Consider the following 16,788-nt stretch of genomic DNA (forward strand, 5'->3'; position numbering starts at 1 on the left):
CCATGAGGATTTCAAGGAGGGTTCGCAACCGCCCGCCGATTATGCGGGACACTGTTTTATCAAGCTTCTGCTCTCCAACTTCGGCTCCCTTGTTTCAATTGCCTTTCATTCTTCAGTCTCCACCTCCTAACCCAAGAATGACCCTGCATGACGAATCTTGATTATTTGCCATGGCTTGGCCAGTGAGACTAATCTCGGAACTGATCCTTCTCAACTCAGACGACTTGGCAAACATATTTGTCCATTCAGGCATCCAATTGCCTTGCTTCTTCAGCGTCCCAATCCAACAACCACCACCATGCATGACGGGTGTTGATTATTCGCCATTATTGATGTGGCTTTGCTGGCGAGACTAATCTCGAAATTCATCTTTCTAAACTCAGATAACTTGGCAAACTTATTTGTCTTCAGGCATACAGCTGGCTTCCTTCTACAACCTCCCAATCCAAGAATGACCATGCATGATCATTTGGCATTAATTGTTGATATGGCTTTGCTAGTAAGAATAATCTCCAAATCCATCTCTCTCACCTTACACAACTTTGGCAATTTTTCGCTGGTATGAATAATCTCGATGCTGATCTTTCTCGCCTTAGAGAACTTGGCAAACATATTTCTACATTGCGGCTTCATGGATCGCCACGCTGCCACCGGAGTTTGGGATTATATGACACACTTTATACCTCCACAAGACTGCCAGTTACTGAAGAAATAATGGTACATGAAAATAAGTTGCCCGTACATACGTAAGGTCGTCTGGCAAGACAAGTTTTTCACAGGAACCATGGTGTATATACAACAAGATGCCGGTACATAACAAAGGCCTCTTTGCAAGTGGATAAATTGGCCGGAAAGTAAATTCAAGGTACAATAGTGCTCAGAAGTACAGCAAACGTCTACACTCAGACCAACAACTGGATGATAATTCTCTTGCGCAGCGGTTTATTTCCTACAAGAACGGCTGTGGCCCCGCAGGAACCAACACTAGCGTACCCATGCACAGGTCGACAGCCGATGTGATGATACTCATGGAGCCGATGCCTTTGCTGAATCCGAGTTCCGCCCAGCTGCTGCTGCCGCGTTGCGCGATCTGGGCACTTTGCTTGCCGCGACGTGCAGATGCTGGCATAGAGGCCTTGGTGCCCCGGTTTCCCTCTCGAATCCCCGCACACAGACAAATCCTGCATCACAGCATCACATTCTCTTGTCAGGGAAACTCCAGATAGATTACGGAGAAAGATCATCCTTTACGACCCGAATAAGTTCACAAGCAACAGAACAATCCTTTGTAAATGCAAAAACGATGAGGTCCATATAAGAAAAAGGAAAATGCAAAAAGAAATCCTTTGGAGCCATAGTAAATATCCTTCGGAAGGTACATGTACTGGAATCCTATTGACAGTTAGTTGCTTGTGAACAACCATATGACATTTGAGCTTGGGCTATACAACAAAATGGAGGGAGTTTCAGTCAGTTATCAGAGTTCTCTTCGAGGTCACCGAGGTCGATAACCAACCAAGAGGATAAGTGGAGTATTGCTGCGCCTTTTTTATACTACTTGAACTTCTAAATTAATTCTTGTTAGATAGATGATTTGGCAAGAAAAAGAGGAGCTGGACTAGTTTGTAGCGCGTATTTACATGATGTTCCTACTAGTACTGCATTGCTGCTTGAATTATTCAGAATTATTGCTGTAATTTCACTGGAAGATGTTTTTGGTGTGCAAGTTTTGTTGGAAGTAAGCAGAAATGGTGCTGAAAATCCTACTGAAATTGTGCACAATATTGTTATGTACGAAGAGGATCCCAACGATCTCTTCATTAGGAAGTTTATCATTTAGTTAGGAAAATAAGATCTATGTTTTTTTACTAAGATGGATTGGTAGGAAAAAAACGGTTAGATTGGATTGGTAGACACAGGTTACTGCTGGGGGAAAACACTTTGACAGGACCCCGCCATTGTGTCCTCCCTGGGCGGCTCGGTAGGTGTCCCAAACCCTAGCCGCCGCCGCTTCTACCTCGCCTCCCTCTGTCTCGCCGCCGCCGGAGGAACTCTAGCCATGGACGGAAGCATCATGTCTGCCTTGGTTGTTTGGAGAGAATTCCGCTATTTTTAACTTGAGCCTGGAAATTGCTTTACTCCACAGTTGGTGCATTTCAAAGATAAATTCCACTTCAGTTAGTTCAGTGTTGTGTTTCATACTGATGATCTAGCAGTTCTCAGCATACGGTACATGGGGCATGTCTGTTCAAGCATAAATGTATATCCTTACTCATAAAACAATGGTTATATCATGTGATCTGCATTTTGCAAATTGATGAACAACAAAAGGCAGCAAGATTTTCCCCCATGGTAAAATGCACTGGCAACCTAACTGAAACGTATTGTTCTTACCTTTCCAGAAGCACTGCTGTATTTCTTCAGTTGTTAGACCTGCAGAAGGAAAATAAGAGCTGTTGGTAATTACAGATAATTTGTCTAAATTGGTGATGTATGTTAGTCACAACCTTTGAATATGGAGGGCACTGAAGTTCCAAAGTAGACCATTCGTCTTTCCAACTTCCATAACTGCTCCCTTGCAACGTATATCGGATCGTAGCTAGATTTGTGGTCTGCAAATACCTGTAAATTCACAAAAACATTGAAAATCAACTCTGTAGAGAGGGGAGCCCATGGCTTGCAGCTTATCTCTACCCTATTCATGAGGAAAAAGAAATATGTGGGTCTATGACATACCTCATTAACTTGAAAATAAGTGCCGTTCAGTGGGAAACTACCCTTCGTAGCTGTTCGACACGGAACCTGTTAATGTTCCAGTAACTCGTCATTAGTAGACTGGAGAAGCACATGCAATTTTGCAGACAACAATGAATTATTATATTATTAATAAACCTTGAGTATTTAGTACTCCCTCTGTCCCAAAATATAAGAACGTTTTTCATACTAGTGTAGTAGTATGAAAAACGTTCTTATATTTTGGGACGGAGGGAGTAGCTCACTAATAATATTCTTTTGCATAGATTAAGAAACTCACATTTATGCAACCCTTTTTCAGCGCCAGTACTATAGATTATTCTCATGCAATAAATAAAAGTTAAATATAAAGAACAGAAGTGCATTTGATCGACCAGCAATGAGTTATTCATATGTCTTAAAATGTTAGTGTGTATTATGTTATTATGTAGCTCACCAATATATTTTTAGTACACCTGGACTGGCCCAGAAGGTCAAAACATACACGGATGTTCTTCTTTTGAGCAAAGATTATAGATTATTATCATGCAACAAACACAGGCTAGATACAGCACAAATATGTATTTGAGCAAAGATATAAATTAAACACACCATGTTAACCTTCAACTTTTCCTTGAATTTAAAATGCATTATGAGTTAAGAGATTGACTAACAACTCTGTTGTTCTATTTTATTATGCCAATTCAACAATTCAGGAAATTTATATGTAGCCTTCCATTTCTAGGATGGCTTTGCTCACGTCACATAAACTAACATCTCTACTGTAAACGGTATTCAAGATTGCCAGGTAATTTATTGCTTTACCAGAATGGTGGCTCTGACATATCTAGATTGGTTTTCCCGCTCAAGCACACAATATTGACACTTCTCATTATTACAAAATCCATCTTCCATCGGAGAGTCAGAACATGGTTTGGGGGCCTTGGTCATTTCATTTATGTCATCTGCATTGAGCCACAATATCCACTTAAGATCAACTTAGAAGTGCAGTCAAATTACATGTGCAGTCATGCATTCTCAAATAAAATAAGCTTGCCTTGCATCCATATGGTCAATAGGTAAGGGCTTGGATCGCCAGTTTCCCGTTGATCAAGTCCTAGCTGTAAATCATTTTCTGGGTCAGGAACAATGTTTTCAAAAGCTTAAATGAAAGTGACAGTATCTAACCTGCTGCACAAGGGAGTGTGAATCTGGAATTTCGTAACTGCAGGGAAAATCTAACTTCAGTGATGGAAATCAAAGAACTGAGCATTCTCTAGATAAATAATATTATTTACATTGGAAAACAGTAGCTATATAGTAAGTGTAAAGTCATGCAAGTTTAAGCCAAAGTAAAATCAGATCACTGCTTACACATAGTGTTCTGTCCGAAGCCTGCGCACGTTCTTTAGTTTAGGGACAGGAATTGAAGCTGATCCAGTGCTAACAGCAACAAGTGCTTTCGCGATATCATCAGACCCGAGATCCATATTGCTTTCTTTAATGCAGTTTTCCAAGTTCTGAGCAAAAGCTTGCAAGTTAAGCTTAATTAGTGGGATTTCACCAGTATCTGGATCGTAATCTTCAATATCATTTTCAAGAGTTTCTGGACATTCTTCCCGTGCTGGACTTGCTGGCTCCTCAATAATCGGCTCTGAATTGTTAGTGCGAAAATCATGTCCCTGGGTACTTCCCTCAAGCTGAGGAAGCACAGTTGAGTATGGAGTTGGCATGCCACCACTCTGGAAACTGAATTGATTGCTCGACTTCACCAAACTTTTCTCCTGAGGTGCAGGAAGTGCAAGCCGTGCACTTCATTAAAAGGAATCAGGAAAACAGAAGAAGATTCAGAAGGATAAGAAATTCACAAATCACTAAGTACACAAAAATAAGAGCTCCCAGTTAAGACCAAGAATTCAAGATAGGTGTCACATAAGTTTTGGTTGCACAAAAGATAAGAAATATGATGTGTGTATCGAAACTAACAAAACCATCTGATTAGTAGCATGTTATACTCAAATCTAAACCAACAGAAGGCAATTGGTGCAAGGATCAATTATGCAAGTCCAATCAGTGCTAATGCTTTTCAAGTTTCCTGGTTGCTTCTTAAGATTCTCGTTTTTTGCTCATCGAATGTAGGTTACTATTTCTGAAACAGTAAAAACTGTGATAATACCTTGCGAAGGCACTTGCAAAATGCCTGCATTCGCTTCTCATTGGACAAGCATTGCAATTTGGCTTGTTTTTTGTACAGAACACCTGCGATGATTGGAAAAAAATACTTATTTACCCTTTCCAGGGAGTATTTCTCTACGAGTTCCAAAAGAGAACAAATTCATCTGCAGATCCTAATAGAGTACCTTTCCAAAAGTAATCATATGATAATGCAGCTCGTACCTGTGAAAATTGTTAAATCTGTTAAATACTTTAGTTATTACTAGTACATGATTCACAAAAATTTCAATTTACATGGAAAGAATAACATATCATTTACCAGTAAAAAAACAAGTACATAAATTTAAACTGATATTAATATACTCACAGTGTTTTTTGATCAAGTTTACACAGACGAGGCCAAAGGTACTTCTGTATAGTCTCCAAGACAGGATATCTTTGACAAGAAATCGACATAAACAAATATTAACTGAAGATACAAGATGAAATAAATGTTTAGACAATGGAGGACTCTTACAGCTCGAGGAGATGTAGCTGCAGAGATTCTGGAAGGGGTTGAATAGGCACCCATCCCAGTCTTACACATATGCGGCCAACATTGGTGTCAACCTAAAGTGGTCAAAGCATTGTTGGGTAAATATGAAATTGATTGCAGATGAATTAAAACTACTCCAATAGCAACTTACAGGGAAAGCGAGATGATGTAATGTCAGTAGACGAACACATTCAACACTTTTGAGCCCCAGTCCACGTATGCTAAGCAAGTAGTCCCTGAAAAGTACACAAGATCGGTTTTTTAGCAGAAAAACTTCTCATACTGCATGGGGCTCGTTTTCCTAAAACTAGACAAATCATTCACTACTTTAGTCAACTGCATCACATTTTACAACCTTTTTGTTCCATTCACGTAACTTGTACATTAGCAGTTCAGCACATGGTGCTCAGTTTTTAGTATTAAATGCAACATCCAACTTGTTGGGCGTCTTGATCCATCTCATTCATTCACACTAGGTTATATTTAACTTCTCATTTCAAACACTAGAAAATGTCACCAGCAGAAGGTAAAGTGATATACTGAGTATCTTACTTTGCTGAGTCAGGGGGGATATCTCTTAACCATTCAAGATCAATGCTTCCATGATCTCTAACCAAGCGATTCAGGAATTCCTGAAAACAGCAATTAGTGTGAGCATAACTGGGGGCATTAGATATCTCAGTGCTACACAAGAATTTAATCCCGCGCCTGCTATTTCAACAAAACATCAAACAGTACATACAAAACTAGTAAATCATTGGCTCCTAGTTACTATGTACTATTAAACCGTAAGGTTACTGTCGCCTTCCCAGAAAGAGAACAGATGTAACTTTGAAAACAAAGTCAAGCAGTGCAAACAGAACTTATTAAATCCCACTGTTCAGTTTGTACCTGGATTCGTTCTGATAAAACATTATTCATTCCTCGTTCCCGGATGGCCTGAGAAATTCTTTGTACATCTGCACATCGTACTGCTTCCCAATCAACAGAGTCTCTTCTTTCAGACTTCCTTTCTTTCATGTGGCCATCAGCACAGGCCTGTCTTCGAAATTTGTCCCAGTCAAAGTTTTCAGTATTTTTTTTTCTTGTGGTTCTTGTTTTCTTTGGACTTGCTGCTTCTGCTGCTTTATCTGGTCCTCCGACAGTAGATTCATCCACCCTGTTTGCTGTTTCTGCTACCGTTCCACCAGTGACAGAGTGTGATTCATACTCCTGGAAATCTGATGCTTCAAAACTAGTCTGCTCGTCATAGTGCAACTTGACTGCATGTGCATCAACATTTTGTTAAGCAACTAACAAAACTGCATGTCAATAAAAATGATGGAAGAGATGCTTGCTAACCTGGAAGATCCGTGCTTGTTTTTGGAGCATTTAGTGTTGAGATAACAGTCTTGCTATAATTCATTTGTGCTATATGATTATCAAATGGCACCAAGAGAGGAAGTTCCTTCTCAGTTCTGTCATTTTTTAAGTGCAATGATGCAGAACCAGAGGAACTATTAGAAGATGTAGGCAGAACATATGATTCATTTGCCATATCTAGTTGTTGATGATCAACTGAGATAAATGGATAATGCATAATGGAAGTAGAGGGAATTCCATGCTGACTTGCACTATCATCATTTATTGCTGTTGTTTTGATTCTTTGGCATTCAAGTTCCTTGGTTGAGGCATCGTTTCCTGCTAATGAATTTTCACCATCAAAATTGCTTCCAAGCTGCTGAGAAGCTGAACCACCGCCGCTGCCAACAGAATCTTTAGGTGAACAATTTTTCCCAGAACTTGAAGACAATCGAGATTGAAGAATAGTTTCTGAAACTGCAACACTTTGAGAAGATGACATATCCTTCTGGAACTGCATTGCTCGTGAGCTTCTTTCAGATGTTATTAACTCTATGGAGAAATCTGGAAATTGTGATGCTTTGGGGTTTATTTCCGTCTCTTGTTGGTCGCAAAAATCTCCATTTGGTTCTTTGGAGTAGAAGGAATAATCTTCACCTTTAGTCAACTCATAAGCACTACAATTGTTTTTTGTTTCTACATGTATGTTCTCATTGTTTGTTGACAGCTCCTCAAAGTTCTCTCGTAGATCTGGTCTTGCACCGTTGTCAAATAGGTCAAATGTGCTTATCCCTCCTACTGCACTCGTGCTAATTATTTCTTCATAATCTTGACTGATAATATCATCCTTACAATTGCTATTAACTGGCCCTGGAGGAAAACTTGCAGCAAGGGCCATATAGGCAGAGCTGAAAAAATAGCAACCATAACCAGAGTTCGTAAACAAGAGTAGTTCATTTATTTTAAAGAACAGATTGTATCAGAGTATTGACTATGGCTATCATACCTCGAAAGATGGTCAGCTACATTCTGAGTGAGGAAAACCCCTACTACGGAGTCAACTACTGATCCTTTCCATGGAGAAAAGTGCCTGTCGCCTGATTAACATGCGGGTCAACATAAGCTATAAATTTCAACCATCGGTTCATGGAAATTAAAATTTTAAAAACAATACAATTAACATTTTCACACCCATCTTTCATATATACTGCAATTTGTCGTATTCAGAGATCAAAGGCGAGCCTAAAGGTTACTATCATATTCTTCCACCGGTGTTAATGGAACATGAATGTTTCCACATTTACCATTCATGAAAGCCAAATCCAGATTTTTGGAAGCAAAGCGCAAGCTTCTCAAATTGCAAACTTTGAACATTACCTATTATAAGTTGCTGCAGTAGAGAACTACTGATCGCTTGCTACAGATGATCTCAAAAGATTTTTATAGCAACACCAGCCACCACACTGAGCAGAGGGGTTACTTCAGCATTAAAGGTTTTTCAAACTAGGATGTCCGATAATAGTTAATGTGGATGTTTCAGTAACTATATCGACCAACTCTTTCATTGGCAAACCCTTGAGATAGGTGCCAGGCGGTAAAAAGGGGTAACAAGAATGTTCAAGAAAAACTGAATTCAGCATATCATGAATGTTAAAATTGATTTGAAATCTTAATGAATTTACGCCTCCAACAAAGTACCTTGAATTAGTCGCATGCGTGCTACAAATGAATTAGCACGGCCCTGAAAAACCTCTCTTTCTTGTTGCCACCATTTCTCTTTGTCAACATCATTCCCATCAACAGGCACATCAGTTGCTTTCCCCATCAAGAGGTTCCAAACTCTTGTTGTCTCAAAATCCAATTCAACTTTAGCTCGAGGGCGCTGCTTCTTGACTAAATGCAATGGCATCTCATATGGAAAGATCATCTGACTACCAAATGGTACAAGAGAATTTGATTGGCTGCCTGTTGCTCCAAAAGGGACAACAGCTGATGTAGTCAGAGATGGATACATCTCATTTGTATGCACAGGCTCGGTGTTCAAATCAAGATATTTCAGCCCTGATGCAACTCTTTGAAGGAAATCCATATATGGAGTTGACTTATATTGTGAGTTTTGTGAGCTTTTTTCTGTTGCTTCAGAATAAACATCATGGTAGAATTTTCTGTTTTCTGGAGGCTGAAAAAGTCCATCTGATCTTCGGTAATGGCGTCGTACCCTTCGTGAACGTTTCTTGGTAAAAAAATTAAAACCAGGACTTTCATACAGGGCCTCCAGGCATGACTGAGATAACCGTGGCAGTACTTGTGCCCTATTCATCTCAATATTCATTATAGGAACATACGAACTCCTGCGGACTCGGACCGTTCGCTTCTTTTTTATCCCACCAGCTTGACAAAATGCTAGCATCTGAGCAGCAGTACTTAAGATGATCGAGTCCCGTGAGCCAGCTAGGGAGGACTCACTCTCTCTGCGCTGTTGATGTTTCTTTTTCTCCACTCTCGACACCTTAGTCTGACTTTCTGTGGATGCTGTTTCAGGTATAAACGTAGCTGAGCAATGCATAGCAAAACCAGCCTTGCTAGAGTCGTTTGCCTCCAAGCCCTTGTTATACCCTTCCATTATGGTAACCCCAATCCTTGTGGCATCAAGACCATGAGTGCTTCGTACACTGTCTTGTTTTGTTGTTGGCTCCCTGCTAAAACATCCAGAAGTTGCAGGCGGAACTTCTTGTGTACAGTTTGTTCCCATCTCTGGCAAATGTATGTACTCATCTAACAGTTTGTTCATCTTGCGACTCATGCCAAAAGCTAATCCTCCTGGTGAAGTTTCCATGTCCACGTGTAGTCCATGTGCACCCTGCGCAGTTGATACAGTGGCAGTTGAACAGAAAGAACTTTTAGCATGAATGAGTTTCTCCTCAATGTGGAGACATGAGTTGCCAGCTGATGATTGGTCTCCCAGTGCTCCTTGTTCACCAAATTCCAACTGCAACCTTCTTCGGACTGATACAGCTCTGCTTCTAACAGCGTCTTCTGCTCCCCTGGAGACTGATTGGTCGCTAACAGGTCCCGGGCAATTCTCCAGAGAGCTGAGATTTCTTTTCTTCCGGACATAACTTCTCTTGGCTTTCTGATTAGTTCCTTCTTCTGGCGTTGCAACAGCAGGCTTTTGCTTCTTGATTTGCTTGTTAAGTTTCTGATTAGATTCTTCTTCTGGCGTTGTAACAGCAGGCTTTTGCTTCTTGATTTGCTTGCAAAGTTTCTGATTAGATTTTTCTTCTGGCGTTGCAACAGCAGACTTTTGCTTCTTGATCTTCTTGTCTTCACGGATTACCTTCGCTCTATGTTTCTTCCTCCGAGGCTTCGCTTTTCTTGCAGGGGCCTCCTCAATTTCCTTGAATGCAGCTGCTGCTGATAAAACTGTGTGATCATTCAGCTGACTTTGTGTCTTGAGCTTTTCTGGTGTCTGCTGATACGTTTGCATGTTCTGATCAGTCACACCTTCAGCGAGCAGTGAGGCCAATTCATCAGTATTTGCAGGAATAGCCAATTGTAAATTACAGTGGCTATCAGAGATACCTGGTGATGATGATGACGATTGTTGACTGTCATCAGCTTGAATCCCGGTTGTGGGTACTTCTGCATCTACACCATCTGGCTGAAGCTGTATTGGTGGATGTTCAGAACTGCAATTAACTGGAACTGCTAGTGTTGAAGGGTCTATGGCCATATCATTGGCAGCAACATCTGACTCCCTTCCAAGTGACAGGAAATCTCTTCGAGCAAACTGAATAGAAGCATCATCTTCAGAATCTGTGGAGAAAATACAGAAAGAAGAAAATTGCAGTCAGGTCTCCATATTCAGCCCAAAGATTCGAGGAAGCCAACATACAACCTCGGAAGATGTCATGCTGCCATGAAGAGGAAACGCTCACCTCGTGCTACACCGAGCGGAGCAGGAACTGGAGTGGCCGTATGAGGTGGTGGCGGCACAGGCCTGGATGCCCTCCTATGGAACACCACGATACTTATCGGCACCTGCGTGCAGCACCCAGCAGGCAGGTTACAGGGCGGCCGGACGGAGGACCCGGCATCTTGTTGGGCAGCGCCACTCATCCGAGTGGCACCCCCGCGCATAGCATTCACCATCGCCGAGGCATGGCTGATCCCGGGTCCAGCAAGATTTTGCCAGCCTATGGTGGCCGCCGCATCGCCCTGCAGGAACAAGGGCGTGTTGCCAGGAAGGCCTGGAGCGCCGCTCTCAGGCCACACGCCCGGGGTCCAATTCTCTTGGTTAATGGCAGGATTCGCCTGCGGATTGAGCCCTGAGGGCCCCATCCGTGCTTAATCCACAACCTGCGCAGAGAAGTAGAAGATCGAATCGGAGAAAAAGGAACAAATAGCACGCGAAAGGGAGAAACGGGGCAAGGGGTTGCAAAACCTCCACAAACCCCTGGAAACAGAGCAGATTTGGGGGGTGGCACCCCGCCGTCCAGTCTGCCGGAGAAGAGATTGATCCGGCGAGGGAGGGGAAGGGCGCGAGCAGGGAGTGGGAGGGGCAGAACTGGAGGAGGGGAGGGAGGGGCTGGGCGGCGGAGCAAATGCGGGGAGTTTGTTAGACGAACACGAGGGGCGGCGTTGAGAGGAAAAAGGAGAGATACTGCGCTCTCCTCCGATCTCTCCGTACCTTAACCGCAACCAAGCGCAAGAATCGGAACGTACACACTATCGTTTTGAGTGAGTGGACTCCTCCGCGCGCCGGCGCGAAGCCGACGCGACGGAGGAGTCTTCTGTCTGAAAGACCGCATGACCGAAATCTCTATTATTAAAAGCGAATTGTCCGTTTTTGTTCAGTTTTTTTAACATTGTTTTGTTCGTTTCTTGTATCAACTCTGACGCTATATTATTTGCCTTTTATTCGTTTTGGTCGTCAGTTTGCCCTGTGTCCGTTCATATTCATGCCAATTTGTTTGCAATGTGTGCAACCGGCCGACCTATTTGATCCATTTGGCCAGTGCGCTGACACATTTATCCCTCGGTCGTTTATTTTCAACTTCCATATTTTCATGATCAAACATTAGATAGCAAAAATAATAATTTTACTCCCTCCATTCACTTTTTGTAAGTCATTTCAAACAACTAAAAATGAACTGTTGTGCACACTGTCTAAAATGTCTTCAAGGACTTATAAAAGTGAACAGAGGGAGTAGCATTTTTGCATAAAACCATATGCCATGTCGGCGGGGAGGGTCAACCCCCTCCTCCTCCCCGTGACGCGCCGCCCCGCGCGCGCCTCATGGGAGCCCTAGATCGGCCGTCGGCGCTCCTCACTTCCCGCTGCCTTTCCTCCTCGTCGCCACGGGCGGCGTCCGCCGGGTGAAGCCCGTGGGATGTGGGCGGCGACGTGGCCTCTACTTCCCTCCCCTGTTCGTGATTGCGGCGGTGCCGGTCAGCTGCTCGGCGGCGCGGGGCGCGAAGTCCGACGAGCTCCCGGCGGCGGGGATGTCCATCCGACGGCTGCTGGGCTGGGAGGCGATGATGCGTCGTCGCGACGCTGGTGGCGGAGGTTCGGTTGGGGTTGGCCTGATCTGGATCTTGATTTGCGGCGTGCGGTGCGGCCGGTGGTACTGGTGGGGGTCTCGCCTAGCGGGGGTAGTCTAGTGGGGGCAGACACGGCTAGGAGGGTCGATGCTTTGCCCCTCCTCATGTGGGACTCGCCGTGATGGAGCCTGCTCCAGCCCAGATCGGGGTCAAGTAAGGTGCGCCGACCAGGTGAGGGGTCGCACCGAGGGGGTTGTGGCTGCCACCTACCTCCTGAAGTGGCACGACCTGGGAGTTGGTAGCCGCCTCGGACGGCCTTGTGTAATGGGCTTGCTGCTCGAGGTCATGCTGCCCAGTTCTCGATAGCATGGGGTCAGGTGTCGGACGGGCGACTATGACTAGGGGTCAAGGCAGCCGACGTCCGCTCGTCTGTTCGTGGTTCTGTCACCGGCCTAGGGCCCGGGACGGCTTTGGCCAATTGGCTTGATAGAAACCGGTGGTTTTCTGAGGCGGTGGATTTTTCGTCCTCGACATGGTGGTCATGTTATAGTGGCTAGGTAGGATGGTTCAGCGAAAGCAGCGCAAGGCCTTGGCCGTCCCTGGCGACGACGATGTCTATGGACGTCGTTTTCCTCCTCGGTGGCATTGCTTACAGTCCATCCTCCCCAGGCAATCTGACTTCCTCCCTATTGCAGCGTCCTCCCGTCCCCGACATCTTCTTCGGTGGTGTTCATCTGATTTCTCGATACCAAGATTCCTCTAGTGGCCTCTTGTCGCTGATAACGTACCTCGATGTGACCTTGGCCTCTTTTAGACGACAGACTACTTGGTGTGCAAGGTCATCCCAGGACCAAGGGGTTGCTGGGATCGGTGTCCTGCAGGTAGGCTGCCAGAGGTATTCTTTAGTCAAGTTGCATTGTGTGTGGTTGTCAGTTACTAGTGATGCTCTCTCGGGTTGGCTGGTGGGGCACCAATGAATGTCGTGCTTGACCTTGTCAGACCGACAACGACGACGTCCGTGGACGTCGCTCTCCTCCTTGGAGGCGTTGTTTATTCACCCTTCCTCCGTCAAAGTGATGGTATCTTACTTCGCCTGGCCTATCGATTGAAGTGTTCCTAGGATTGGTGGCATGCGTGGTGAGGTGTGTTGAGGAAATCCGGAAAAACTTAGGCTTTTGACTATAAACAATAGGGTAAAACCCCAGTTCAACTTTTATTAACAATGAGTAAGAACAAAGGTCTTAGAAATTACATGTGGGCTTGAGCTAAGCCCTAACGAAAAGAAAAGAGACTACTCTAATATAAAATAAAAAAAACTACAAAAAAGAAAGAATAAAAGGAGAAAAACAGAGAGAAAAGAAGAAGAAAGTAAAAGGAAAAAAAGACAAAGAAACTAAGCTAAGTAACAACATGCTGTCAAGCCAAGCAGTAAATTGAGTGGCATATTTGCTTTCCATCCTGTATCTCAGTAATTTGAGCTCTTCAAAATAAATGAATTTCCAGCCATGGAATGAAGGTGTGATGTTTTCAAAAATCTTGTTGTTTCTGGATATCCAAATGGCCCTTGATCTAGAATTATGAGCTCCATTAAGAAGGGATATCTGAGTTTATCTTTCAAATCTTGAAAAGCCTCCAAAATAGATAAGTTCATTTCTGGAGGGGCAAATGAACTCCCAGCATTGGGCAGCAAAAGAGCACCCCGAAAACAGATGGTACAGAGTTTCTTCCTATTGATAGCTGTTGACTGCACAATTATAGGCCTCAAGTTCAAAGCTCTTTCTTCTCAATAAGTTTGTTGTATTTACCCTATCATGGAGAAGCATCCAGAAAAAAACCTTATGTTTAGGCTGGCAAGGGCTTTTCCAGATCCAGTTAAAATTGGGGGGGGCTGCTTGTGGCCAATTAACAACTTATATGCTTTGATTGAAAAGTAGAATTCATTTCCCCATATGTAGCTCCATGTGTCCTGATACGTATCCAATGTATCTATAGTTTTTCATATTGCATGCTATTATAGTATCTTGGATGTTTTATGCATTTACAAGCAATTATATATCATTTTTTCGGACTAACCTACTAACTTAGTGCCAAGTGTGAGTTGTTATTTTTTGCTTGTTTTTTGGTTTTTTCAGAATATTAATAAATGAAGCCCAAATGCCACGAAATTTTTTGACAATTTTTTCTGGACAAACGAGACCCTGGAAGGTTCGGGAGAAGACCAGAAGACGAAGGAGGTGCCCACAAGGTAGCAGGGCGCGCCAAGGAGGGTAGGCGTGCCCTGGTGTGTTGTGGGGCCCATGTTTAGCTTTTTTACCTAATTTCATCTCTACAGATTCTCTAAAATCGGGAAACCAACAGAGAGCCACCTGAAACCCTTTTTTCGCCGCCACAAGCTTCTGTTCTCGAGAGATCCCATCTGGGGCCTTTTCTAGCACTCTGTCGAAGGGGGAATCAACCATGGAGGGGTACTACATCAACCTTGTTGCCCCTCCAATGATGCGTGAGTAGTTTACCACAGACCTACGGGTCCGTAGTTAGTAGCTAGATGGCTTATTCTCTCTATTTGATCTTCAATACAATGTTCTACTCGATGTTCTTGGAGTTCTATCCGACGTAATCACTTTTTGTGGTGTGCTTGTTGGGATCCGATGAATTGTGAGTTTATGATCAGATTATCTATGAATATTATTTGAGTCTTTTTTGAACTCTTTTATGCATGATTATTATAGGTCTGTATTTCTCTCTGGTATATTGATTTGGTTTGGCCAACTAGATTGATTTTTCTTGCAATGAGAGAGGTGCTTTGTGATGGGTTAGATCTTGCGGTGCTCAATCCCAGTGACAGAAAGGGACATGACACGTATTTGTATCGTTCACATGAAGGATAAAAATATGGGGTTTATTCATGCGTGAGTTTACTTTGTCTACATCATGTCATCTAGCTTAAGGCGTTACTCCATTCTTTATGAACTTAATACTCTAGATGCATGCTGGATAGTGGTCGATGTCTGGAGTAATAGTAGTAGATGCAGGAGGAGTCAGTCTACCTGTCTCGGACGTGATGCCTATATACATGATCATTGCCTTAGATATCGTCGTGATTATTCGCTTTTCTATCAATTAGCCAAAGTAATTTGTTCACCCATCGTATGCTATTTTCAAAAGAGAAGCCTCTAGTGAAAACTATGCCCCCCCGGGGTCTATTAAATCATATATCAAAATCCAAAAATATATTGCTGCAGTTTTATTTGCATTATTTTATTTTGTGTTTTATTTATCTATCACTACGAGATTTGATCCTTGCAATTGACCACCAAGGGATTGACAACCCCTTATTGCGTTGGGTGCAAGTATTTGTATTTTGTGTGTAGGTGCTGCTAACGAGTTGTTGCGTGATTCTCCTACTGGATTGATAACCTTGGTTGCTTTTTCGTGTTTGCTTGCTTGTCTTAATATTATGATTAGCATAACTATCCCTCCCTTGTCACCGGATTTTGAAGTTCTCTACTTCAAGCAGAAACAAGGAGAAAATTTGAAAGATGCTTGGCATAGATTAATAGAATCTTATCGTGTTTGCACCATAAAAGGGGATGTAAAAAATTCTTCGCAAGTTTTATATAGGTTTAACCATGGCCCATAGACAACTCTTGGATTTTGCTGCAAAAAGAAATTTTTTTGAGAGTGATGCTAATACTGCTTACGGAATAATAGAGAGTATATTGGGAGTTGCACCTTAATAGAAAGGATTCAATTATACTCAAGAGGGGATCCCAATCCTAGACAAACTAGGTGATCTATAGAAAAACTTGATTGTATTGTGATAACCCACAAGTATAGGGGATCGCAACAGTTTTCGAGGGTAGAGTATTCAACCCAAATTTATTGATTCGACACAAGGGGAGCCAAAGAATATTCTCAAGTATTAGCAGCTAAGTTGCCAATTCAACCACACCTGAAAGACTTAATATCTGCAGCAAAGTAGTATGGAAGTAACGGTGACGGTGGCAAAAGTAACAGTAGCATTTTTGTAGCAATTGTAACAATGGCAATGGAAAAGTAACTAAGCAAAGTTCAATATGTGAAAAGCTCGTAGGCAATGGGTCAATGATGGATAATTATGTCGGATGGCATTCATCATGCAACAGTTATAACCTAGGGTGACACAGAACTAGCTCCAATTCATCAATATAATGTAGGCATGTATTCCGAATATAGTCATACGTGCTTATGGAAAAGAACTTGCATGAGATCTTTTGTCCTACCCTCCCGTGGCAGCGGGGTCCTATTGGAAACTAAGGGATATTAAGACCTCATTTTAATAGAGAACCGGACCAAAGCATTAGCACTTAGTGAATACATGAACTCCTCAAACTACGGACATCACCGGGAAGTGTCCCGACTATTGTCACTCCGGGGTTGCCGGATCATAACACGTTGTAGGTGACTATAACTTGCAAGAT

General features: G+C 42.9%; 1 protein-coding gene across 4 annotated transcripts; it reads right to left on the minus strand.

Annotated features, from left to right (window-relative positions):
* Window positions 1-743: 743 nt before the first annotated feature.
* Window positions 744-11,584, minus strand: LOC109784097 (protein ROS1C). 4 transcript variants are annotated; one of them, XM_073498689.1, is made up of 21 exons: window positions 11,475-11,584; window positions 10,723-11,143; window positions 10,367-10,600; window positions 8,483-10,288; window positions 7,791-7,881; window positions 6,785-7,692; window positions 6,335-6,705; window positions 5,996-6,075; window positions 5,595-5,679; window positions 5,426-5,517; window positions 5,276-5,344; window positions 5,094-5,130; window positions 4,910-4,992; window positions 4,108-4,545; window positions 3,922-3,958; window positions 3,791-3,854; window positions 3,559-3,698; window positions 2,737-2,802; window positions 2,508-2,622; window positions 2,395-2,433; window positions 744-1,181 (listed from the first exon to the last, which is right to left on the minus strand). In XM_073498689.1, the coding sequence occupies exons 2-21, from the start codon at window positions 11,123-11,125 to the stop codon at window positions 1,027-1,029; spliced, it is 5,313 nt and encodes a 1,770-aa protein (XP_073354790.1). In that variant the 5' UTR covers window positions 11,126-11,143; window positions 11,475-11,584; the 3' UTR covers window positions 744-1,026. The 4 variants fall into 4 exon arrangements, with proteins under 4 accessions (XP_073354790.1, XP_073354788.1, XP_020198286.1 ...); XM_073498687.1 differs by having other exon boundaries at window positions 11,239-11,540; XM_020342697.4 differs by having other exon boundaries at window positions 11,229-11,526.
* Window positions 11,585-16,788: the final 5,204 nt, after the last annotated feature.

Source organism: Aegilops tauschii, chromosome 1, assembly GCF_002575655.3.
Source record: "Aegilops tauschii subsp. strangulata cultivar AL8/78 chromosome 1, Aet v6.0, whole genome shotgun sequence".
Taxonomy (NCBI): Eukaryota; Viridiplantae; Streptophyta; class Magnoliopsida; order Poales; family Poaceae; genus Aegilops; species Aegilops tauschii.